General features: G+C 46.0%; 1 protein-coding gene across 2 annotated transcripts in view; it reads left to right on the plus strand.

The window, feature by feature from the left end:
* The window catches only part of GNAO1 (G protein subunit alpha o1), a 1,372,168-nt gene that overhangs the window by 360,859 nt on the left and 985,036 nt on the right, over positions 1-26,273 (plus strand). For both annotated transcript variants that reach the window (XM_069640205.1, XM_069640215.1), the window contains exon 3: positions 18,669-18,810. In XM_069640205.1, the coding sequence (XP_069496306.1) occupies positions 18,669-18,810 (142 nt within the window). The remainder of the gene's footprint in view (positions 1-18,668; positions 18,811-26,273) is intronic.

Genomic DNA, 26,273 nt, shown 5'->3' on the forward strand with positions numbered 1-26,273 from the left:
GACGGGACATAGGAGTATAACCAGGTTACTCACCATAGTGACCACCTTACTCCTAGTCCATAGTCCCCTTTCCTCCATAAGCCCGCCCGCCGTCCCCTCTAATAAGGTTCCTCTGTTATTGCTAAGGGTTCTCTGACCTGGCGATAGAAAAGGACTGATGGGCGATGAGGAAGGACTAAAAATGTTTGCAACATTTTTGATGCTTTTTACAAAGTGCTCCTGTCCCGTCCCACAGGACGGAGGAATGTCCCATAAGTATGGAGGAAAGGGGACTATGGACTTAGGAGTAAGGTGGCTACGTTGAGTAACCTGGTTAATACCGATTCTACCATGAAGCCCAGTCGGGATGAGAAAAAAAATTGCAACCCCATGCCTCTTCTTGACATCAGAGGCCACAATAACTTCCCCCGCCTCCCGGGAGCGTAATCTAGGTTCCCCACCCTTCTGCCAATGTGTTTCCTGAAGACGCATCCAATCCAGTCGGGCCCTCTTGAACTTACAAAGTACCAATGATCATTTGCTTTGCAAGTTGAGACCCCGGATGTTGAGGGAGCCAATGATGATTTCACCCAGGCCAGACATTGCCCCTTTTCCGAGGCTTCCCATTACCGCACTCTCCTCTGAGACTGTTCCATGGTGGAGCCCCTGCTAACTGGGCTCCTATATCGTACGAGATCAAACCCCCTGAATATTACCAGCAACAGCCCCCTTAACTCCCCAAAACCCCCTCCTGCCCCCCGCTTTCCCACGGCATCCAATCCCGCCCAACTCCATCACCTCAGATGGGATTAAATCACCAGAGGTCCTCCTAAACCAAGGACCAGCTTAACTAAGCTCTTTTCTCGAGCCCCCCTCTCTTTGACCAGTCTTTCACTGCACAGCATAAACAAACCACACTGATCCCCCACCACCCGCCCCCTCGTCGGACATACTATAACTCTTATCCAGCCGACCAGTCAAGATCTTCCAGTTCAGGTCGGAGTTGAGTTTCATGAATTTCCTCAAACCTGGGACTTTGCGCCTGTTTGTTCCCTTTATATGCCAACGCCTATCCTTGCGGCTCTTCTCTCCTTCCATCCTTGGTACACCCCCTCCCAGCAGCTCTCACGTGACCCTTTGGATATTGTCCTCCGTTACCAGTTTGTAGTTGTAGCCGTCAACTTCGAAGGATATGGAAAAGGGGAAGGTCCCACCTATATCTCACCCCCTTCACGTTGAGCCATTTCGTTAGGGGGGAGCATAAGTGCCTCTACGTTAGCATAAGCAAGGACAGATCCTGATGGATCGCCATTTTCACATGTCCCAGGGCCACTGAGCTCTGCCCCTTTGCCTTTTCCAGAATGTTTTGCCTATCCGGGTAGTTATGGAAGCAGGCAAGCACTGAGCGTGGTCCCCTCCCGGCTGCGCCCGCTCTTTGCACCCTTTCGAATTTAGGTTCATCCATGTTCTCGTCTCTGAACAACACTTTGACCGCCTCAGGGATAGTCCTTCTTAGGTCTTTCTGTTTCCCCTACCTTCACCGGAATTCCCAGAAAATCTCAAGTTGTTTCTTCTCTCACGGTTTTCAAAATCATCACTTTTCAGGACCATCTCTCCCTCTCTTCTCTCCAACTCTGCCAACCTCATGTCTATTTGAGTCTCCATCATCCCAAGGGAGTTCTGGTTGTTATAGACTGCTTGCAGTCTCTCGTCCACTCTGTCAATTCTGACATTTATTCTATCCACTTTTCCTCCAATGTCGGTCCTCATCCCCCTAATCTCCTCCAGGAGGGCAGCAATACCTCTTAATGGACATGTCACCCCCACCTCTGACATGTTGGAATCCGCTTTGTCACTCTCCGATTTCGGCCTCTGGAATTCAAATTGTCCCAGTTTCACCATCCAGACCACGGCAGGTGGGGCCCTCTAATCTGGGTTCTTGATTCACCTTTACCGGGATCGCTGGTGACCCTCCACAATGCAGAAAGGGTTTGCATTTGTCCCCAGGACCCTACCTCGCACTGCTCCCTTGGGGTTACTCTGTGCCCCTCATGTCTCCTCCAAACGTACACCTTTACCCAGGTGGGGGTTGTGAACTCGGACCTCCACGTGTCCGTGATTCCTTGGAGATCTTCCCCCAACCCCCCTGCCGGGACCACCAAGGGTGGTCTGTTTTCTTTGCACGTCGGGAACTTTTCTTGGTTTCTCCACCTTCCCCCGGGGACCGTTACCACGTGCTCTCTCTCCTCTTCAGGACCTTCTCCCAGGCTGGCACACGCCCCAGGTTCTACCCCGGTGCCCACACCTAATCACTGTTCCTTGCCGTTTCTTGCCCCAAGGCCAGAGGTTTTCAGTGGCGGGGGTGCAGTAGGGCAGGCACACACACCCCCTCTCCTTCAGAGTGTCTATGCCTCTTCCATGTGCTTTCCAGCTCTCGAGAGGCCCTCTTTCTGCGCCCTGTCTGTCTCGGGTCTCCCCAGGCCTCGGTGTATGCACCTTCGTGCTTGCTGCTCTTTCCAAGGGAGTGTGGTGTTCTATCCCCAACTCCGCACCCCCTATACGTTCTCTGTTTGCTGGGGGGGGGGGAATCTTCTTCTGAGCCGCACATGCCCCAGGCTTTGACCTGGGGGCCCTTAACCTCTCTCTGTCCCTTGTGGTTTGGTTGGAGCGCCGCAGGGCAGGGGGCCAAGTCCCTCCTGTGGGATCCCCCAGTCGTGGTATATTCTCTCCAGTTCCACTCCCCTACTGGGTATTCAGCTGCTGGGGGGTGGGGGGGATACTCTTCCCGGCGGGTACTGGCCCCAGGGTCTTAGCTGGGGGGGGGCACACCTTGCCCAGGACCATCACGTGTGACTGGTGAGTCCTGGAGCCGGGGGACGAGTCCCTCACTGTCAGCACCCCCAAAGTTGCACTTGCCCCTTGTCTGGACCCTCTGTGGGCAAGAATTACACCTGTTTGTGCACCCCACCCCTCCCACCCCCCCCCCCCTCCGGCTCCCCGCACCTCCATTGATTGCAAGGTCTGTTTCCTTTCCTCCTTGTCTCCCGCCTTCCGGGAGGTGATTCTGACATGAGGGGTGAGGGGGGTCGGTCCCTGCAGGCACTATGGCCCATTTCCCCTGGGCCTCCTCACCTCCTGGCTGATCGTGGTGGGTCAGCTGTGGCCAGTGCCGTCCTCCTCGAGCCTCGCGCCGGCAGGATTACTTTTGCTTTCCCGCCGGCGGCGTGGGTAGCTCAGCTATCTCAGGCACCTGGTGTCTGTTGCACTCCATTGTTCAACCGGAGTGTGCCGAAAGTTTCTAGGGCTGCATGGTTTGCAGTTGCGCCTTCCAAGAGAGGGGGGGAGGCAGGGAAGCGTGGGCTCGTCCACTTTGAGGTGCACGATCAGGCTGTGATCATTTGCACGCCCCCTGATGGTCTCCTTAACCCATGTTTTAATGTTACAAACTGGGAGCCCTACTGCGGTTTTATCTGCTTCCTCCTAGGGACAAGATAATTCCAGTTTGTTTCTTCGCTTGGTTGTTCGTTGAAAGGATAATTCCTTTCGGTTGAATCAACTCCCCAGGGTTTTCACCAAGAAGTTGGCGGCTGTTCCTTACCTCTGGTTGAAGGGCATCCATGCGTATCGTTAACTAACAACTGACTAGCCTAGGCTCCCAGTCCCCCAGGAGGAAAGAGAGGGGAGTCTTTGAAATGATCTTTTAACTGGGCCTGTCGGTAAAATCCTGCTTGATTGTTTAGCCGAGTCTGAACTTTATTAGGTTTCACTGGGACTCGGAAGGGATCACAGGTTTTCAAAGGCAGGAGAGAGTCAAGCACTTGATGATGAATACTTGCAAATACCTCATCAACTGTCTTTCAACTACAGCCTGATGGCCAGAGTCTCCTGGGGTCAGTGTCATGTGCCCTCTGTGATACACAACTAATGACGAGACATGCTGCGCGATAACTTTTGTCTGGAACCAGGCGAATCAACCGGAGTTGGTCGCCATACCTACACTGGATTTCATTTGGCCGGCTCTTAGGTGGTCTGACGAGAGACTGTTATTAAGATTCTCTCCTTCAGTGACCGGTGCAAGCGATTCTTCCCTTGTGGGGCAGGGAACCCCTTCAGGGGCTATTCACACCCACGTCCTTTGGGGACCTTTGCAGCATCTTCATATAAATGTGCTAAATCTCCGAGCTATGTTCTGTGCACCAAAGCCCTTACTACTCAAGGTCAAGGGACTGTTTGGTGTTGTTTTTGACTGTAAAATACCACAATCGGGGGCAACATTTCAAGGTGCAAGCTACTACCCAGGCATAAAGTCACTTTCCACCTTAACTCTACATATACACACAGCATACCATTTCCTACTCGCCAAAAGTCAATTATCACTAACCATTGGCTAGTGTCAAGTGCACATTTGTATCCCTGCCACAGCAATGTTTTAAACCAACAAATCTAGTGGGGACTAAGTAACCTCTGCTCATGTTGGCAGCAGAGCTTTGGGAGTGGGACATTTCTTAGAAGTATCTGCTGTCCCTCCATTTTCTCATTCATAAAATGTATAATACATAAAGCATGACTCGACCGCAACGCAATGGAGTGCTATACAAAAATGTTCCAAGTACAGAATTTTGACAAAATGTCATTGGTGTTTTAACATTGTATAAAGGGCTAGAAATCTAAAACCAAATCTCTACGTTAGAACAATTGGAATAATCAAGAAAGGGAGCTGGGTTTTAAATGCTGTACGCAAATCCAGTGGGGAGCAATTGGAGAGGTGGGCAGTGCATTCAATGCACAGGTCACAGCAACAGAAGAGGACTGGGCAGGATAATGACTGTTTTACATAGGGAATGGATCCTGTTCTATTTCCTAAGTTATGATGAAAGCTGCTCTGAGGTTATTGCATGTGTCCTAAAGTCCACAGGTAAATTTCAGGTTCTTTAGAACCCTGGAGCTAGATGAAATAGTTACACTAATGACAGATTGGAGGAGGCACTCACCGGTCCATCGACAGGCTCTCACAAGTCAAGTCTAACTGACACTCTTGGAACCATACATGCATCACATTCGCCCAACATTCTCTGAGCTGTCATGCATCCACATCCACCAACGTTCTACCAGCAGGGAAACCGGCAAGGAGAACCAGTGACCAGCACTACCACAAGCCTCATACACTCCAGACCCACGCTTATTACAGTTGCTATGAGTGGGACTAGCCCCCTGTGGAGCTTTGGAATTGGGCGGACAGATAGGCTGGTTGACTCACTACCACTGCTTTGTAGGTGATGCAGCAGATCTTAAAAGTTGCTGAAAAGTAAATTGGCATCATGTTAAGAAAAATTGAAATTGGGTTATTTGCTAAAATTTGCGAGTGTCAGAAATTAGATGGCCCACTGAATGTAATACTGTCTTAAGAGCCAGAGATGACTTTGGCAGACTCATGACATTGGTGTTACTGCTGTCCAGGTGACATATTAAGAGCATGATTGGTGGTACAGAAATATGAGAAAAGGAAAAACAATGTGACCTTCTGGGGAAGTTAACTGAATGAAAACAAGAATGGGACACGTGGGAGATGAAGTTTGAATGAAGGTTAAAACCAGACTTCCCAGACGGCACCAAGGTAGGGGTTAATACCAAGCAAGGAGAGAGGTCAAAGCTACTCTTGGAAAGTTGAAGAGATAGAAGAGAGCAATAGAAACACTGCCTCTGAGGGTTCTATGAACAAACCAGAAATGAAAGATTGCCACATGACTGATGTAGAGTAAATAGCAATATATCTTATTTGAGTTGAAAAACTGCAAGTAACAATTCTCAATCAGAAATGGTAACATTGATCCAAATTACAAAGCTTTGAAAAGGAACCCTGGGAAGCTCAAAAACATGGGCTGTTTTTAAGATGTGTACAATAGGCCGTCACCAAGAATGGAACAATCAATGTAATTAATTTATATGGGCGAAACACGGATGATGCTTCATGAACTTGCACACCTTATCCAGACCTTCAATGTTGATTTGATTATTCTAGTCAGTAACTTCAGCCTGGTTTTAGATCCATTACTTGACCGTTCAAATGGGGACTGCTCAAGAATTCCCAAACGAAGTAGGACATCATTTGGAAGTTTGATGGATGATCTACAACTAGCAGATATCTGGCACCTTGAGCATCCATCTGAAAGAGAGTACAGCTTTCGCTCTACCTGTCATGATGTTTACTCGAGTAATTATTTTTTTTCATGTAACAAAGAGTTGCTTTGGTACCAAAAAAGGTGCCCGTGTTTCTGACCACACTTCAATATATATGCCTATCTTTGCAGTACACATTAATTAAATCTTTCAGATGGAGAATTAACTCGGCTATTCTGCAGAATGAGCGCATTAAAGAAGAAATGGTGGAAGATGTCGAGGAATTTATTGCAATCAATAGAACAGAACGTATTGCCGTCTCATCTGTATGGGAGGCATTGAAGTGTTCTATGCGAGGTGTCATGATATCCAAGACGGGTAAATACAGGAGATTGAAAGAAAGATATATAAAGAGACTAACTGGCGAAGCAAAACCTTTAGAGCAGCAATATCCAAAGAGCAGTGACCAAGAAGTGAGAACAAATCTGAGAAGGAAAAAATATGAGCTGAATAAAATTATATCGGACCAAATTGACTATGCCTTGTTCAGAAGTAAAATAATTATTTTGTGAATGGGGGGAAAAAGCTGGTAGGCTTCTTGCCCACAGACTGAAGATTGCAGAAAGTGACAGATGTATTACTGCGATCAAAGACACAGCTGGTAGTATGGAGACACAGCAAAGAAACAAATGAAACCATCAAAGACTTCTATGAAAATCTACACAAATCAGATCTAAACTGAGAAAAACACTATAAAGTCTTTCCTATACACCATGGAGGTTCCTCGTTTAACAGATGATTAGGCCGCAACACTAGAGAGCGACATAAAGCTGGAAGCTTTTCGATTTGCAGTCACTTCGCTTCTTGTGGGCAAGACGCCTGGTACCGATGGACTGCCTGTGGAATTTTACGAATCTTGCCCGATTGCGCTCTGCAACTACTATGTGACACATATAACGCATCAAACTGGATTTCTTCCGGATACTATGCAGCACGCCTTGGTGACCATTCTGAAGGAGGATAAATCCCCAGCCAGATGTGCCAATTACAGGTCGATCAGCTTGATCAATACAGACTGCAAGCTTTTGGCTAAAATACTTGCTAAAAGAATAGAGCCTATTGTGCCATTGTTGGTACACGAAAACCAGGTGGGTTGTGTGACCGGACAATCGGTTGCACACAACATGAGACGGCTATTCATGGCAATTGAATTTGGAAGTAAACCGGTGTGTCATGCTGCTGTGGTTTCACTGGACGCGTAGAAAGCCTTTGACCGTGTCAAATGGCCTTTCCTTTTTGGGTGCTTGGAGAGCATGGGATTTGGTCAGAACTTCAGACGGTGGGTAAGGCTTTTGTACATGGACCTTAGCGCCAGTGTTTTCACAAATGGCTTGATTTCAGATCCATTCAAACTCAACAGGGGTACCAGACGAGGATGCCCACTCTCCCCGCTATTATTAATTCTGGCGATGGAACCCTTGGCGGTGATGCTGAGATCCGATGACCATATACACTCAGTCGGAGGGGATGTACAATTGCATAAGATCTGGCTTTATGCGGATGATTTATCGGTCCTCCTACGTCACCCCGGCACTGGCATTCCACATTTAATGAATGATATCCAAGCCTTATCTGAGGTGTCGGGATACAAGGTGAACTTGACAAAGTCAAAGATTCTTCCAATTAACAGTACATGCATGAGGCACACATGCAGCCAATTCAACTTTACCTGGTGTCCTGGAAGAATGAAATATCTGGGAATCTGAATTGGCTCAGAGGTGGAGAAACTACCAAATATGAATTTCGACCACATAATGCCCAAGCTCAAATCAGATATAGACAGATGGTCACTCCTGAGGCTATCTCTGTGGGGCAAAATCAACTGCATTAAAATGAACTTGGCACCAAAGGTTAATGATATCCTCTCGATGCTCCCCATCAAGGTGCTCAAGAAAATCTACAAAGACCTTGATTCAGTCATGCAAAAGTTCATATGGGATGGAAAACCTGCAAGGATTGCTTTACGGAAAATGCAACTCCCTCTTAAACATGGAGGTATGAACCTGCCTAACTTCTTTGAATATCACCTTGCACTCATGGCTAGACACCTGTGCCGGACTATAGGCACAGAGGAAGATCAAGTGGATGAAGTGGCAGCCGAATGTAACAATGTATCGTAGCTAGCTCCCAAGGCCTTATTGATGACGGCGATGAAACCATCTGGTGGTAGGGTGAACCCGCTTGACAGCCTTTATGCATGAGTGTTGGTGCTGCATGTCCAGATGTATGGGAAGGGATCCATTTTTGTTCCAAGATGCATCGATTTGGCAAAATCCAGCACTGACAATCAAAAGGAAAGTTCTATTCTGACCATCTTGGTTTTTGGGAGGAATCAGATGTATAAAAATTTGGTTGAGGATGGGGATTGGATTCCCTTTGTGCGATTGCGCTGTAAGTTTGACTTGAGGGAATACTCTTACGCTGAGTACAGGAAACTGAGGGGTGTCATCGCTGTCCAGAGGGAACCTGCCCACTTAGCATCACTGAATACATCATGGTCTGCGCTGGAGCTTTGCAAATGGGCTCTGCAACCAGATCCCAATATGTATGGAATTTTAAGATATTGCCGCAAAGGGGACCCAGAATTAGCCAACATGTGGGCTGGGGAGCTAGGTGAAGCAATTGATCAGGTCTGTTGCTTGAGATGCTGTGGCAATGTTCGACTGGTCAGCATGGATTGGGGGCTAAGAGCATCACAGACAAAACATCTCTTTAAAACCTGTTGGAGCCCAGAGCGTATGTTCAAGAGGTGTCTTCTGGAGAGTGATCAATGTCGGAAATGCAAGCAAGCCATGGGTACTTTGAGTTATTTAATCTGCACTTGTCAAAAAAACAAAGGACTTTTATGAAAGGGTCAGAGAGAGGCTGGACGTAGTCTTAAGCTGCACTGTTGGAATGAATGCTTCAATTTTGGTGCTTGGTGATGTGTCCTCACTAGACAGCATTCAATTCTGTAACAAGGTCTGGCTACTCCGGGCATGCATGGTTGCAAAAAAAATGATTTTGAGGTCTTGGAAATTCACTGCTTCCTTCTTTATTGATGCATGGGCAGAAGAGTTGTTGGCTGTATCCACCTATGAGAGGGCAATTTATAAGCAATCGGGAGACACTGACAAATGTTTAGATATGAGGATGTTTCCTTGAAACTTATGGCTAATGTGTTCTTATGGAATCTGTATTTGTTGTGTGCTTATTCTTGATGAACCCCTCCTTTTCTTCTTTCCCCCTTCTTTCAGTATCAATTGTTCACCATGATGTATGTACATTGAGATTACTATTTTATGTCCATTTGTATCATCACAATCACTATGTTGTTTTTAATGATGTTAAGCACCTTTGTTGAGTTCCATGATGTTTGTCATGCAAAATAAAAACTTCTAATTCTAGAAAAATTAATGAAAATTCTGCACACAAGATGAAATTTGTTCAACAGTATTAAGTCGGTCAGGTTTGAGTAAGGGTGCAGAATGGCACAATGGTGGTATGATCTTGGTTATAGACTTTTTTTTTAATCAATAATACATGGGTTGGGAAATACCTCTCTATCCCTAATGCTAAGCAGGGTTTCCCTACTAGTGATACCGCCAGGCTATTCAAAACTAAAGCCCGTCAGTCGTGTCCAAAAACCCTACTTCTGTCCTTAAGACTAACAAACTAATATACGTGTGCAGGGTTGATCTCCTCTCAAGGGAAAACAGTTCTTTAAGTTTTCAAACAATCTTACTGAATGGATAATGTGTTGAAAAAATAATACTCAAAAAGATGAAGTTCCAAACTTGGGGATGTACTCCTTTTCCCTAGCTTCTTTTTTTGTCCATCAACTACATACAAGGAATCTAGGTAACAGCTCCGGTGTGCTATCAATATTGGATTCCTCCATCTTCAGTCTTAGGGGTGTTGATCCATGATTCAAAGATCGAATTGCCTCTTGTTTTAGGGTCACATGCCCTCCCATCTACGTAGACAAATGTCACTTGTTGGTTCAGGATCCACAAACCCTTGTGGTTTTTGGATGCATGTCCCAGACTCGCACAAATGGTTTGGTTTGCTCTCTTGTCAAATATACAACTGTCTCATCAGATTATTAGGGTCCCAGACCCCTCTGGCTTTGGATGCGGGTCCCAGACTCGCACAGGTGCGTTGTATTAATTTGGTTCACTCTCCTGCCAAACATACAACGGCTTTTGCTTCATTTTAGGGCCTCAGACCCTGCTTCTCCAGCTCCTTAGTTCCCTCGCCCCCACAACCCCCACCAATTTGCTTCCCCGACCTCCTACAGCTCCCAGGCACCTTGCGTACCTGCTTGCCTCCCTTGTGGTGTTGTCCGTGGTCCCCGGGCAGCTGTCTCCTTCCAGAAGGATCCATCAGCGGTCCAATGTCCAGCGGGGTCTGCAGCCTAACTCCAGACTAAGGCTTCTCCCCGGTCGCGTGTTTTGCATCTTCGCGATTCTTCTCTCGTCTGGTTTCAGCTTCCCGCTTGTCCTCTTTGGGGGACAGCTTTCCTATTCTCACATCTCTCAAATACTTACGTTCGAGCTTGTGCTTGAACTGCAGCTTGAACCAATGTGCAAATCCTGCATTGGATTAATATTCTGCATCAAGCCAATGGCGGGCATCTGAACACTAGACCGCTTGTTCAGTTGCTCGTGAATGATCTTTATACTCCTGAGCATCTTCCTCGTCACAGTACTGTCTGTACAATATTTCCCATTATCAATTAGATTTATATGTTGGTTTGGGTAAATGCATTTTTTGTGTTCTATCAGTCGGTTTTCCTATATGCATAATACTCTATACTGACTAGGTCTTCAACATTATCTTGTAGGTTATTTGGTCTAACTTGGCAGTGATGCATATTCTCTGTATCGAGGGAGGGATAGGGTGAAGTAAAGTGGTTTGATACCACGTTCCCTGATGATGGTCCCCAATCCCGGAAGCGGGATTCCTTCCCCGTGTGATCCGCCCTTGGTACACCATCCCCAGGGGGACTATTGTACTTTGGAAGCACCGCCCTGGCCCCATGGGAAAGGTCTCCCCCTAGTGAATAAGGGAGAATATCCTCAGATTCGTCACAATATCCTCAGATTCGTCACATATGTTGTAATTGACATTCCTATCAGACCATTTATATTATTTAAAGTATTTGTGGTGTTCATATCGCTCGGGTGTAATTTATATGCTAAAATGGATCTGGTTGTAATTGGGAAACAAATGCACTGTTAGCCCAGTCCCACAAACCAGATCTCCTAGGGGTTCCATATAGATGTTAAAAAGCACGGGTAGTGGGTTCCACATCTGAGGGAGGACACATTGCACTGGTAAGGAGCTCCACCTGACCAAAGCCACCTGCACAAACTGCGACTGATGTTTCAGAAAAGAGGTAAACCAGTTCCGCAAGGGCCCAGCCAAACTCATATAGGAGGATATGATATTAACGTCTCTTGGTGGACCGTGTCCAAGGCCATTGAGAGATCCAGAAGCATGAGGTAGAATGTAATGTGGACGCGGATTCCCTCTGCAGACACGAGACCTTGAACCACCAGTAGGATCTCTACCCTTCAGTGGCTCAGGACCTTTTTTTCTTTTTTCTAGTTGGGGCATTCCAGCTGTCAACAACTTTGCATCTCACCAAAACTCTTTTCAATTCATATCTTGCCTCTGTCGGATCTCAGGCTCCTGAAAGGCTACAGGCCTAGTCACTCAAAGGTTCTGTTCATTGTATGCCTTTTTCTTGCCACCAGCACACAAGACAACCAGGACATTTTTGACTTAAAGTCTGTGCAGCATGAAGCTCATAGTCCTGTACTGGCTGGACAGGTTCTGATTTTTGGACTTCTGGGTGACCATACTTGTTGCATGTGCTGCCTCAGAGGCAGGACAGAGAAGGCTATTCAAACCTCCTCATAATCCTTAGACTTGTCAACTTGGTGTCTGGGCATCTGACTCTTGGCCATCTTTGATTGTCTGGGGAGAGTCATCAGATTATTGTGGCGAGATGGAAGGATGCCACTTGCTTTACAGCACATAGGTAAATGGTCCTGCTTCTGTTATTGTTCTCTCGACGGGTTGCTCTGCTGCTGTGCCCCTGGGGTACATCCTCTCCTTTCCAAGACCTCAGCAAATATACAAAATAACATATCCTCACATTATCCTACCACTGTAGGCTCGGTGTAACCTGTTCTGTGTGTTTTTATGTCTTCACGCCCTGATGCCTGTCAGTTTTCCGGCGTGTAATAAAACCATATAAATAAATCTAGACATTCCAGACATTGCTATTCGTACTTGGCGACCATGGCTGCATACACGAACTCTGAAATGCAACTTCACCAAGTTGGAGAATGAGAAGAAAGCAGTCTCAAAGGTTTGCGCAGGCTCTTTCTTCTTAATGCCCTTAATCTGGCACAAGATTTGAATGTAGATCGTAGTGCAGTACTGCACAACCCATTTGAGCCTAGGACTTGCTGACAGCCTAGTTTCTTGGAATACAACCTTCCTTGTAGAGAACTTTGGCTAGGAAGGTCAGCGGGCTGCAGTCTTTGTTCCTCTGACGCCTTCGACCTTCCAGAAGGATAAGGTGGTATTGCACACATAGCTCTCATTCACCCCCAAGGTCACAGATTTCCACATTAACCAAGCGATGTCTCTGCCCATGTTTTTTCCAAACTGACTCTGAAGCAGAGATGGTGCCCCATACGGTTTGCAAGGTCCTCTGGTTCTATCTGGAAATGACTAGTCCGTTTTGTTCCTCAGACGTGGTTGGTTCTCTATTGAGGTTTCTCCAACGAAAAGCTGGCTTCCAAAACCACTAACACATGATGGATTGTCTAGCGCATCTCAAAAACCTGCCAGTGTAAATCTTAAAATTCTAAATGGGCTTCATGCACATTGGTGTTACGTGGCTAGACTGGACTTAATTGCTGCAGCCAGTCTGGTTACAATTTATGCCTTTGGCATGTCATTTTTATAATGGGCATCATGGTTCAAGCATGATGTCATGTTTGCTTGAACATTGATGCCCAGTAAACAAGCACCCCCGCATTCCAAATTAAAGTGCCCGGTCAACGCAGTGAGCGGGTCTCTGATTTGGAAGCATAGGGGAAGGAGGTGCATTTTTCACACATTCATATATATTGACTTGCACACTGATACATTGACTGTGCACCCATACACATTAGCATTATTCATAACATTCACCCACAGACCCAGAACATACTTTTTCCTTCATGTATGCGGCCATGCACACATTCACATTTCTATTTTTTCTTATCTGCAGCCCCGTTCCAGAATCCAAACGGCACAAGAAGGTTCCCCAGGGCCCTGGATGTCAGAGTCTGTGGGCCTCCCATGCCTAGTTCTCGCCAGCCTGTCTCGCAGAGTCGGCGCCTCCCTTCTTCCGGGCGTCTCCTGCGACCGCTACCAGCGGTCTGCTCCGCCCGATCTTTGGACGATTGCAGCTCAGCACAGAGGCAGCCGCAAGCACCCACACTCCGTGCACGGTCCCCTATTCTCTCCTTACAAATGTGGGGAGTTCGTGTAGTAGGTACAGATAAGTATTTTTTGGCTTGAGGATATTGGCTGGGGCCAGAGCCTTTCTATCAGGCAGCCATTGCTTTGGCTGCTCAACAGTGCCTCCCAATGTGGCTTTTTCAATGTTGCAGTTTTTTCTCCTGATACTTTCTTGTTCGCGCTAGCATGCTTTCTGTCTGTTACTCTGTATGCCACTGTGTGGGTGACTTGGTTTTGTTGGTTTGTAGTTTATGGATTTTGTAGTTCCCTTCCCTCCATATGTACCTCTCTCCATCCCCGATAAAGTGCCCCTGATAGCTTTAAATGCATGCTGTGAAAGTGGAGGAACTGGTCATTGGTTTCCACATATGGCCCTCGCCATTATATACAAATTCTGTGCAAAGTGTTCTGTCCTGTCCCTATTTGGACAGCATAGCCACTGCAGTAAGCAACTATTTTGCTCTGTTCAGCCCAAGCCATCTATGGCTTATTTTGACTGTTGCAGACACTGGTGGGATTTCCTGCTTCTTTTTCCCGCACGTCTGCCTGACCACCAAAAGAACTTCACAGGTCAGCTTGGTGAGTTCAGACTAGTGCAATTGCAATTTTCACTGCACTCTGGAATGTTAGCCGTTTCCTGGCTGAGCATGTGATCTCAAACCTACTTGTCTGGTGGTTCATAGTGTGTGCTTCATAATGTTATTTACCGTGGTTCAATGGCATTGCTCACTACATGGCGATTTCATGGCAGCATGGTCGTGGTGATTATTTTGATCCTTGTCTGGATCTTTTTTAAAACAAGGTGTCAGTTTGTGTTGTGGATTTCCAGGCAATACCATTTCTGGAGGTTTGTTCCTTGGGTAGTGCGAGAAATGCGGTTTGCTTTTTTTTGCAGTGTCCTTTCTCTCTGCTGCTCACATGCAAGGTTTCCTTCTCCTGGGTTCCCTGGCCTCTTCTACTGACCCTCTAGCTTCTTTCATGCTTGCTTGATTTTCTATAAGATCTTATGTCAGCAATGTATTCTGGCCCTGGTCAGCTGCCTTTAATTTTTTCCATTTTCAGGGAAGGGGACAGGTAGACAAACAAGTTTTACAGGCATCAATCATGGCCAAGACCATACGACATGGGACCCCGAACCATAAACTGTATGTAAAAGTGCATTGGACATAGATTTTGGTGGACTTATGATTGTCTTTTGCAGGTGGGGGGGGATAGGTCGGGGGCAGTAGGATGCAACTATGAGACAATTAAAGCAAGTAATGCTATGGCAAGACCAGAAGCGGACAATGCATGCAATTTAGCAGATACGTCTGAAAACTGAAACATATAAGCAAAAACACTGCCACATGAGCTGAAGGGTGACCAGACCTCCCGTTTTTCCTGGGACAGTCCGTGGAAATCGCCCTCCGTCCTGGGGTCCCTAGACTTTTTAAATTTAATTAACCCCATCCTGGGATTGCATGTGCGGGTGGCTGCGGTCCCGGTTTTTGCATCTCACATGAAACACAGAGCAGTAGTGTAATGGCAATACGTAGGAAAATTATAGGAAAGCAGCCGAGAGCAGTCAAAATAATTAGTCAAGGTAAATTAAAGGTCACTGCTGTCAAAAGCACTCTGCAGTTAAGTAAATCCTGATTCCACAGAAGAAAAACGACTATCCCCCACAGGCAGGGATTCTTAAAAGTAACTATGGTTAAAACGGAGGTTATCTGATCTGACACCCGACGCCTGTTACAAAGACAATGCAGATAGTGGCTGGACAACATAGATCACACACATCCTGCGGCTCCTTGCAGTCCCATAGTTCTTTGTGGTTTTATTTTAAAGGTGGGAACAGTAGTCCGCTGGGTTTACCTGTCATTTGCCTTTTGTCAACCAGTGCTCCAGCGTCAGTATGGCAGGCTGTGCAAGGTAAGCAGCAAGGACTCTGCTGGGAGTAGAGGGGTGTTAGAGACTTTCAGCGCAGCTTTCCATGCAAGGTCAAGGAGTGGGATCTGCGCTTACCGTGACCTCTGGGCAGCTTTAGATGGTTGCAATGATCAGATATTCACCCTCATGTGATCTTGGCCATGCTGCCTGAGCAGAGATTCACATGCCCAGGAACGTTTTAATGGCGTCCAACAATAATAAGGTGGCTGACAAACGTGCAAAATGGCACGACATGTTGATGTTTGCACTCCGCTTTAACAATCATGTAATATACCAGGATCAGCACTTAGTCCTTTGCCAATCATTAATAAGACCCCAGAAACGCTGGAACCCACATAACGACATGCCTGGAGTTGCACGAATTCTCCAAGAGCCTTGAAATTGGCCAACTCTGCCACCTCCATTATTAACCCTATTATTTATGCTTCACTGGAAGTGGATCTAGGTTGCCAAACGTAATGCGGTACTCCAGTCCTCTGTAATGTCCTTAATGGATACCGACGTGTGTTTGAAAATTACACATTTGCAGTAATGGGAAATCTAATCCGTGGAGCGTTCCCAGGGGCTTTCTTCCTTTCATTGCAGAGGTTGCGGCCATTTTGACTTCCTAGGCTTTGCAGGAAAACCATTTACCTTTGACCAACGACTTCTTGTGCCTCGTTTTCTAGGGTTTAAATTGGTGCTAAAGTTATTGCGAATTTGCCACTGGTTGCAACGGGCCAGTGACTCCCATGGTTTTCAGTGAAATCTGTAAGAAGGTGGGCGTGGTTTACACTTAACTCAGAAGATGGTTACAGACGGTATAGCTCCCGTCTGCTACTTTTGCTGGGCTCACTCACTGCAGGTGGCACTGTAAAAAAACAAAGTACTGGGCTGTCATGAGTGGGGGAGGAGGCAAAAGCTAAACCTACGACGTTGCTAGGCGCAGGTCGAAAGTGCCCGGTTCATGTGTGCAGTGCTGGAAATGGAAATAATTACAAGGCAATGCCCTCCCACTTGTCAGGAGGGGAAGGAGCGAGAACGGGTGCTTGGCCTGACCCAGGCCCAGGTCACACAACCATTTTCTCTTCATGGAACCCAAGAATGGGAAATTGCATAAAAGCAAACGAGAATTTTGGGAAGAAAAGAATGGCCACTGTTTTATATTTGAAATATGAGTGAGGAATTGAAGTTGGGCCCTGCGCTGTTCATTGGCCACAATAAATAGCCTAACAAAAATATTGCTGAAATGTATATCAATTGGAACAGCTTCTGAATGACATACGAGTCTTTGGCTCCGTCCATACTGTCTGGCAGTCTACACATATAGTCCAATGAACAGATTACCGTTTGGTCGGTTTCTTACCGTTGCTCACCATTTGTATTGCTTATTAAAGGGTGCATGAAGTATTAGCTAGAACAATGAGAATGACAGAGGAAGTGAACATTAATCTATGTGGGTTTAAAGTTTAGCCCATATGGCTGTTGAGGTCGCACCTCTTTCTGCTCATTAGCATGGTACCGTGGTTGTCTCCACTGTTGGCTACGAGTGGGAAGGCATTGGCGGCAGCCATTGCTGTGTTTGAAGACATAATGGGGAGACGTGTCTTCTTGAAAGTTGTGCGTGCGTGTGGAGGGGGCAATGTACTGTAAAACCCCTAAACCATTGGTAATGATAAACAAAGTAGTATTTTTTTTTTGGGGGGGGTGCAAAAATGAGCTGTTATCAGAGGCGTAGCAGCATTCAGCTGCTGGCAGGTTTGTGGTGTTGAGGCGAGGAAGTACCGGGAGGGATGAATGGGGGGAGGGCAGCAGAGAGGAACTAAACCTTTTCTCTACATAGGCTGTTTTTTTTGTGTCCCCACGACTTTAACATCCAGTAACCCAGGATTGGCCAGGTGAAAGATATGTGGGGACTGCATAGGCATGGCACCAAGACTATTCAGGGGTATGGTGACAAGAGAGCATAGATAATACAACACGCACTCACTCACAGAAATTACCTCGACCCGGATTGGTCATTTTACTGACCCTACCTGCTTTTTTTTACTTCTTCACTCGGTCCTTACTGCTTAGGGATAAACCTGGGTGAAGACTGTGTTTGAGTGTGCTGATGCAAAGCCCTCTTTTGTGTACACGTGCTGTACTGTTGATTGGTGTAATGCTATGGTGGTGTCGTTTATGCATCTTGGTCAGTTTTGTAAAGTGATCTGCCTCCTGCGTGGCTTTATTTTCCCCTTGCCATGTTCTCTTGTATTTGGTACTCTGTGTCAGTCAAGCATAGCTCCTGCCCCACTAGGAGGCTCGGTCGTTTACATCAAAGCTACTAGACACAGGGTTTGAAATTGAGGGGAGCTGGAAGCGATTTAGCTCCTGCTTGTAGCCTAGAAGAGCCTGGTTACCTTGACACCAACAGCTACCAAGAGCTACTTTTGGCTCCCCAGGCTGAAAAGATGCCTAACAAACAGAACTATGTGAATTTAACTGTGACCGTTTATAAATAAATAAAAGGATGACATTTGTCCATTATTTATGACCCATAATGCTTTAAAATGAAAAGTTTTCAGTCCAAGTTAGATTTACGCTATGTACTAGCTCCTTATTCGCCTGTGGAAGCTCCTGGTCACCGATTAATGCTAGATGTCCTGGACCTGCTTTTAGCTCCTACCTATCCAACCTTAATTTCGGTGGCTGTGGACAAATGGTTATGAAAATGAGACGGTGTGGCGGGTGCACAGACGTGCAGGGGATTGGCGCACATTTTATGAACGATATCTTCATATATAGCAGATGCCAAAATGTTTGTAATTTAGGTTGTGGAAAATCACCCATGTGACATTTGCTCATGGCATCCATGTGAATGTTGCCATCCTTTGTGTTCGGTTGGAGGAGGGTGGGATGTACTATTCTGTGCATTATTTAATGTCGTGCATTGATTATTATAAATGTACATTTTGCTACCATCGGAATGTATTTACCTAACTGGAGATGGCATTGCCGACTGAATCACTTTTTGTATGACTGGAGTTTCTCTTTTCTTACTGATTAAGTCCAGTTAATTCTTCTAAATCCGTGTTGTGTGTTTTCTTTACAATCAGGATTATCCATGAAGATGGTTTCTCTGGGGAAGACGTGAAGCAGTACAAACCTGTCGTCTACAGTAACACCATCCAGTCGCTGGCTGCCATTGTCCGCGCAATGGACACCCTGGGCATCGAGTATGGGGACAAGGAAAGAAGGGTGAGTCACCCTGCTGCTCCACTGAAGCCTTTCACTGAGCATGTTGCATGGAGCCATTGTGCGTTCTTTGGCAAACCTCGCTGTGGCTCATTTGCATATTAATAAACTGAACACTTGATAATAGATGTTTCAATGAGCCAAGTGTGGCAGTGATGAATTATTCACCATGCTGCGCAGGTCTGGCTAGGATCTGAGAAAGCTGGCTCCTTTTTATGAACTGTTGAAGTCATGACCTAAGAGGGTGAGAGCCATATAGCACTCGGCCCGTGGCTCAGTTTTTGCTACTCTGGGTCAAGTAGAGTGAAATTGGAGTTAACCACACCAGATATGGAGGCCAAATATGTTTTTATGGAGCCTTTAAGCAGAAACGTAATCTGCGCTCGTGAAATACAGCAACACAAGTGCTTTTCAGACAGAACGGATATGTTTCATGGGAGTAGCTATACTAGAAAGGATTTTGCACACTTTTAAGCAGTGACAGACAGATTCTCTGTTGCTTAAAATACCACAAATGTGGCTATTTTACTTTAATTTGCTGTAGTTAAATTTTTCATTAAATATAGAGGGCCTCACTAGGACTCCGGCGCTAAACCATGGTGCTATTAGCACCATGGTCCATGCTGGAGTCTGCCATGGCGGAATGGGGAATTACCACCCCATTCCAAGGTTGGTGGGGCGGTAATTCCCCATGCTGCCATGGCCCTTCCCCCATTCCCATTTTTGCCCCATAGGGCTCAATGGGAATTGGGAAGGCGCTAATTACGGTGCCGTAATTAGCTCCTAGGTCCCTTTGCGGGTTGGTTTTTTAACGCCTGCTAAAAGCAGGCGTTAAAGTGCAACCCGCAAAGGGACCTCGTAATCAGGCGTTAAGGGTTTAACGGCGCCGACACCTTTTACGGCGCCGTTAACCCCTTAACGCCTGGGTTGTAATGAGGCCCAGAGACTTTGGTAAGTAATGACTGGATTACGGATCTGTAACCTTCATTACTTCTTGTCCCAGTGCTCATCATATGAGGTGGACTTGCCTCCTAGACGGGCAAGAGCATCAAGCATCAAGCAAAAATCAAAATCATATTTTTTTCCTAACCTTCTGGGTGGAAGCCAGCCCCTTTCCACCTGATTGCATAAGAGGGTGTTCCACCCCCATGATCACTTCTAATAACTAATTTGATGATCAGGCCCAACTTTCTTGGCAAGGAGGATTAAGAAGTAGGTCTGGTACAAAAAAGAGTAGGACTTTGAGTGGTGAAGATTACTGATGAGCAATGTGTCAGCCAGGAAAATGTAAATCTAAGGAACCTGAAGCGGCCCAGTAGGCCGCTATCCCTGTGGTTGAAGCTGCAGAACCTGAAAGGTTACAAGCCATTGTGATTGCCAGATTTAGCTGGTGGCTAATGATCAACACAGATGACCTTTTCCTTGCATGTCCTGCACCGGTGTTTACCAGGAGAGTCATAGGAACCCTTTGGCATCTGACTTCTCTGACTAGACCCATAGAGCCCTGCCAGCATCAAGAGTACCGATGGTACCCTCTGGACATGCCTCCCCTCCTCTAGTGGGATGGACCACCTCTTCAAATGAGCGGAAAAGATCATCTTTGAACATGAAGCTAGGAGAGTGGTGAAGGAACAGCCCCTCTGTTCTGATCCCTACTACTGCTTCCTTCAAGAAAAGAACCTCATTGCCGCCCACTAGCAGAGGTAATGGCGAGCAGAAAGACAAACTTGAGAGTGAGGAGCTTGAGAAGGATATCGGCGATGAGTTTGAAAGGGGAAGTGTTCTTTAGGGGAAGCTCCAAGATGGCCAAGGGTACCTGATGGGAGGTCAAGAGATCATGCAACACTCAAAAGGCAGGCAGCATACCCCTTAGGCTTCTCACTACCCACTGGTGTTCCTGAAAAGTTAGGATAGCTGCAAGATGGGCGGCAAAGTAGAAATAGCTTGAGCCAAACATGGAGAAGGTGGCTGGGTGAGCATCAAGTCCAGTGCTTTGTATAAGACTGCAGGATAGTGCTTCTTGGACCTCTTGATGGCTACTGCCAAATCGTGTTCCTGACCCAATGGTAAAGATCCCCTAGTTCAGTTGATATGCCTCTAGGTGCAATTTGCCCAGAGATTGCTAAGAAAGAATTGGGGGTGGGAGGGTGCCTCAGAGGACGAGAAGAGATGGGGGGGGGGGAGAAACAAAAGGAGGATCCATCTGCATTCCATGCAGGAAGGGGGTCCAGCAACACCAGGTAGTGTCAGGCCTGTGCCCCTAGGATGGCAAAAACCCTCTCCCCGGAGGAACCTAGAGAGGAGGGGAAAGGCAAAGGAGAGGCAAGGAACAGTACATCCTGACCCCTGCTAGAGGATCCTAATGCCTGGAAAAGTTGGCAGCCGACCATTGGCTCTCCTTGGGAGAAAGGGGTCCAGGACTTGGGAGCCAAACCTCCGACAGATGGCTCTGAACAAGTGTTAAGGACCCTGCTCAAGTTGTCTGCCTTCACATTGCCTCCATCCCTGGAAGGTAGGAGTTCTCCAGAGACAATGTGAATTCCTGCCGAGTTCATGATGGCACATGCCCCTTGGAACGGGTCCCCACTGGTGCTTCAGGTAGCACTTTGTGAGCATAGTGTCTTAACAAACCAGTATGTCTTGCATGCCAGGAGGAGGCTAAAGTGAATAACGCAGCAAACCACTACGAAACTCCCTCCCGTTGCATGAAACCACTGCCACTCAAGCTGACCAGCATCCCTGGGTCTTCCCTAATAACTTGGCATTGGCCTCTGTGGTAAGAATCATGGGAGCTGATAATGTCAACGGGAAAACTTCTGAAGGGGGTTGGACAAATTCAGCCATGACTGAAGATCTGCAATGACTGTTGGCACCACAGGAATAGTAGGGGGACGAGAATAATAGAAGGGTTAGGCAACACATCTACCAAAAGACTGGAAGAAGAGGTGGTCATGAGTGCAGAGGGAAGAGGGAGAGGGGCTACTTGTTGGAAGAGTAGGCACAAATAAATCTGTTTTTTGCTTGAGAATGTTGTTGCCTGTCTTGAAGGTGGTGGGTCCACCTCATATCTTGAGGACTGTGAGGCGAGGAAGAGGTAGGAGGGGTGAAGTAGTAGCCACCAATTTCTTCTTTGCGGTAGTGGGCATCCTACTCGGGACATCGCCAAAGCAGGATTTGTTGGGAAATGCTTTTTTAGCTGCTGTTTAGTTGGGCGCTTATGCAGTGTTCACTCATGAAGTGCAAATAACATGATTTTATATTCGTGGACTTTGTAACCAGCAATAGTTTTCTGGAAACGTCTCTTCTATTTTGGATCTTAGATCTGTTTCAATGTTTAAAATTATTTAAATGTTCCCTCGTGTCTGTTAATGACCCTGCGATGCTGCACTGAAATTATCCTGTTCAGGTTGTGGCAAAATGATTTGAAGCAAAAACTACACTATGTAGCTGAAGGTATTTGAGAAATGTGCTTTTGATTTTATTATGCACATTTGAAAATGTGCATGTAGTAGGTATTCTTTTTTTTTCAGATTGTCCACGTGAAGAAACCTCTTCTTTCTTTATACTGCTTTTTTGTTTTGGTAGGTGGTTTTCTTTGTTTGGTGAACTTGAATTGTGGTTCTACTAACGTATCGTTTTTGATTTGCCTTTTGGTCCTTTTGTGGCTTCCCTGGTGTCTTTTGTCTTTATGTTGATGTGGTGTCAAGCTATCTATTTCGAGCGTAAGACCTCAGGAATGGTATTTGTATGTTTAAAAAAATGTGTATTGGTAAGGGAACCTTTTACAGTAATGAAAAGCATACAGATCATACAGTAAACCTTGTCCTGGTGCCAGGTGCATTACATAGCAGAATTAGTTAACAGTTAATAAACGGGTGCAATCTAGGACATAGACAAAGGAAAAAACTTAGACATTGGTTTGTGCTAATTTAATGATATTTTTGCTATCTGGCAGAGTTCTCTTGAAAAGGGGCGAGTGGAGTGAAGGATTGGAAATGGGAGAAGACAAAGGGTGGAAGAAGAATAGAAGTGTGTAGAGGGTTGCTGGAACCAAGGGTACAAGTAGGGGTGTGGATGAGATTAGAACTGAAAGGTAAGGGTGGGGTAACCTGTGGATCAATTTAAAAACTAGAAGTAGGCATTTGAAGAGGGCATGGTTGGCATAGAGAGCCAGCTAGCTAATGAGGAGAAGATGGTGGAAAAATGGCATGGAAGTTTGTAGAGTGTGGGTATCAAAGTTAAGGATTTTGTCAAGGGGTGTGAAAGAATAGAGGGAGAGACTAGCTTAGTGGAGGCTTCAGCATTAGTTGAGGTAAGAGCGCAAGAGTGGGATGGGGGAATTTGGTTGAATGGTAGGTGAGGCGAGGACAGCTTTTTTTAATATTCAGAAAGTTGAGCCTGGCTGCGGTGGCCTTCGATATTATGAATGGTTTAGGGCCGGAGGTCGGTGTGGAACAGTATGATATGATAGTTTATTTATATAGCGCCTATACACAATGTGTTTCAAAGCTCTTCAAGGCAAGGCAGGGAACCAGGGGGAAAAACAATGACATTCTTACAGGCCATGAACAGTAAGGATGTGAAATTAACTATTGTACTCGGCCTGGCGACATTTCAGATAGTGCAAGAGCTAAAACATAGATAAGGAAGGGAGGGGGAGAGTGAGAAGGAAATGGAAACAGACAGGCGACTACCGTACTAGGCCTGATGACATTTCTGGTAGAGCCGGAAAAAAAAATAAGAGGTGAGTGAGAGGGGTGCAGAAAGGTAGGGGAGGAACAAAACAAGCGACTATCATATTAGGCCTGACGACATTTCAGATAGTGCTGGAGGTGGGGGGGGGGGGAGGAAAAAAACAGTAAGGGGAGGGAGGAGGAGACAGACAAGGTTGCTATCATACTAGGATACTAGGTCCAGGGACAATTGTGATAGAGTAAATGCATAGAAGAAAGTAAGGGGAGGAGATGGGGAAAGGAGGAGAGATCAGAGAGTTGGCTGTCAAGAATGGAGAAGCAAGAGGGGAGAGTGAATACAATTGCAGAAGTCAGTAGTAACACATAATGTTGCAAGCCAGGATATATGATGAAGATGGGAACAGCATGATTCAGGGCCACCATGAGTACAAGATGCAAAAGAAGGTCAGCAGGAGAGTTGCGAAAGGGTGACACACCATAAATGAATGAAGTCCATAAAAGTCAATACCCCAAGGTTGTGGGCCATCATCAGCTAATGGATAAGAGAATACAAAAGAGGAAATGCGTTTGCATAAGAAGATGGTGAGGGCCAAGAACCTAGTCTTGTTGCAATCATCACTGATAGGGGGTGACCAAAAAAAAGGGTTTTGCAGAAGCACAAGGAATAGTCTGAGCGGTAGAAATGGTCTGATAGGCAATCCAGATGAGAGCAGTTTTCTGAATACCGACGTTAGGGAGGAGTGGGGAGAGAGGGGTGGGCACATTGAAGGCTGGACATTTAGAGGAGAATGAGAGTGGAGGATTTTGGTGTGATGAGGAAGTTTGTGTCAAATGGGTAAGGGCTGTTTCATTTGAGGGCTGCAAAACCCTTATGGAATAGGTTTGGAGAGACTATTGCATTCAAAATGGAGGGTGATGTTATTGCTACCACAGGTATAAACTTTAGTTGGACGATAGTTGGTTGCACCATCCGGATTAGTTTGGGCTCCTTAAGGACGTGTAAAGTGTAGAACCGAAGCAGTTTGGTAAGATCCCCAAGGAAAGTGAGAGGATGAAGAGCGAGAGAGAGAGGGAGGAGGTAACAGGTAGTAACAGGTTTATTTAATTTCATGTACCAACAGGTGAAGCGTAGCAGGTTACCTATGTTAAGAATAGGCGTCTGTTCCTTCTACTCCTCCTAGCCTGCCTTTGTTCAGTGGGTGAGATAAAGGTTGTCAGGAGGTGGAAAGGAAAGTGGTAAAGGTGTCAGGAAACCTAATTTTTAAAGAAAAATAGAGGTTCAAATCATTGCCTGAGAGGGAAAAATTGAGTGTTGGCAATGAGAGGAAGCATCATTTGGTAGGGTAGTGGAAAGCCTTCTGGGGTGCGAGTCGGACGAAGATGAGGTTGGTAAAATAGAGGAACTTGAGTGTGTCAAGGCAGCAGTAATATGGTCAACACATGTAATCGAAAGGCAGAGTGACAGATTTGCGCAAGCAACGTAGGTAATGGCGGCGTATGTTGTTGTTGTGTAGTTTGATTTTTGGGAGGAATTCAGGGTTGGGGGTTAAAAGTGAAAGAGCGAATGTGCAGGCAGCTTGTTCAAACAGGGATCTGGGAGCCAGCTTGCCGCTAAAAGCTTGGTCCGTGGAGAATGTCTGGGTGGGGAGAGAGCACTTAGGAAGTTTTAATGTGAAGATGTTTTCCACTCACCAGGTCATTTCTTGTAGGGGATTTTAACATTCATGTGGCAATTACAATCTGCTGGTAGTCATGACTTTTTATCCACTTTTTTGTTTTTTCACCTGAATTGTATGGCCTTACTCTAATTGCTTGACAATTTGGATTTGGTTTTCGGTAGGGTTTTACTTTTTACTGAAAGTTAATTACGCCATTACATGATTCATATTTTCTTACCTGCATTGGTCTCCTGTCACAAACTGCTTTCTCCTAACCTGTCAGGTAATTTGCAAGGAATTAATATCTTTGATTCCTCTTAATTTCCAAAATATCTGTACCACCAACTCTGCAAATAATCACCCTGCAATTGAGGTACATATTAATCTGTTTTTCTCACCATCACTCAATTTACATCTGACTTAAGCCGGTATAAAAACCTCAAAGCTTTGGTATAAGTCTACTGTCATGGGGCTTGAAACAAAAAGGCTGAAGTTTGGAACCTGGTTAGTGATCATCTTTCCTCATGCAAGGCCCATACGTCTGCAAGGCTATTTCAACTGTGAAAGACATATTGTTTAAAGCTAAGAGTTTGCCGATAATTCCACTGTGGAATAATTGAAAATATGTAAACATTTGACTGGACCCACATCTCTGGTTATTTGCATGCTAGTCCTCAGAAATTTTGTTCACAAGTTTTTTTTAATTTTTTTATTTCTAAAATCGCAGTCTGAGATACGATTTGGTCCTGTTATGTTTCTTTCCATCTGGATTGTAAGCAATCGCTCCTCAGTCTCCTAAGGAAGGTGAGGTAGCTTTGTTTCTCCAGCATTGGATCTTTCATGGATTCACATGCTTAGAATATTCCCCGTCGTTAGACTGGGACCCCTCGGTAACATATATAGCCTTTTCCTATAGGAAAACTTCCGACACTTTTGTGTCCTATCTACGTCCTTTTAGGACCCGCCTACGCAAGCTCCGCAAGCCGTCCCAGTATAAGAGGCCCGCCCCCGCGGTTCCCCTTCAGATTTCAACCGTCTCCAAAGCAGTGGGATCTCCTCGTGTTATCTTACTATTTTGTATTAGGTTGCCTTACTGGATTTCGAGTACGATATG

Source organism: Ambystoma mexicanum, chromosome 1q (genome assembly GCF_040938575.1).
Source record: "Ambystoma mexicanum isolate Mex_15411 chromosome 1q, UKY_AmexF1_1, whole genome shotgun sequence".
NCBI lineage: Eukaryota > Metazoa > Chordata > Amphibia > Caudata > Ambystomatidae > Ambystoma > Ambystoma mexicanum.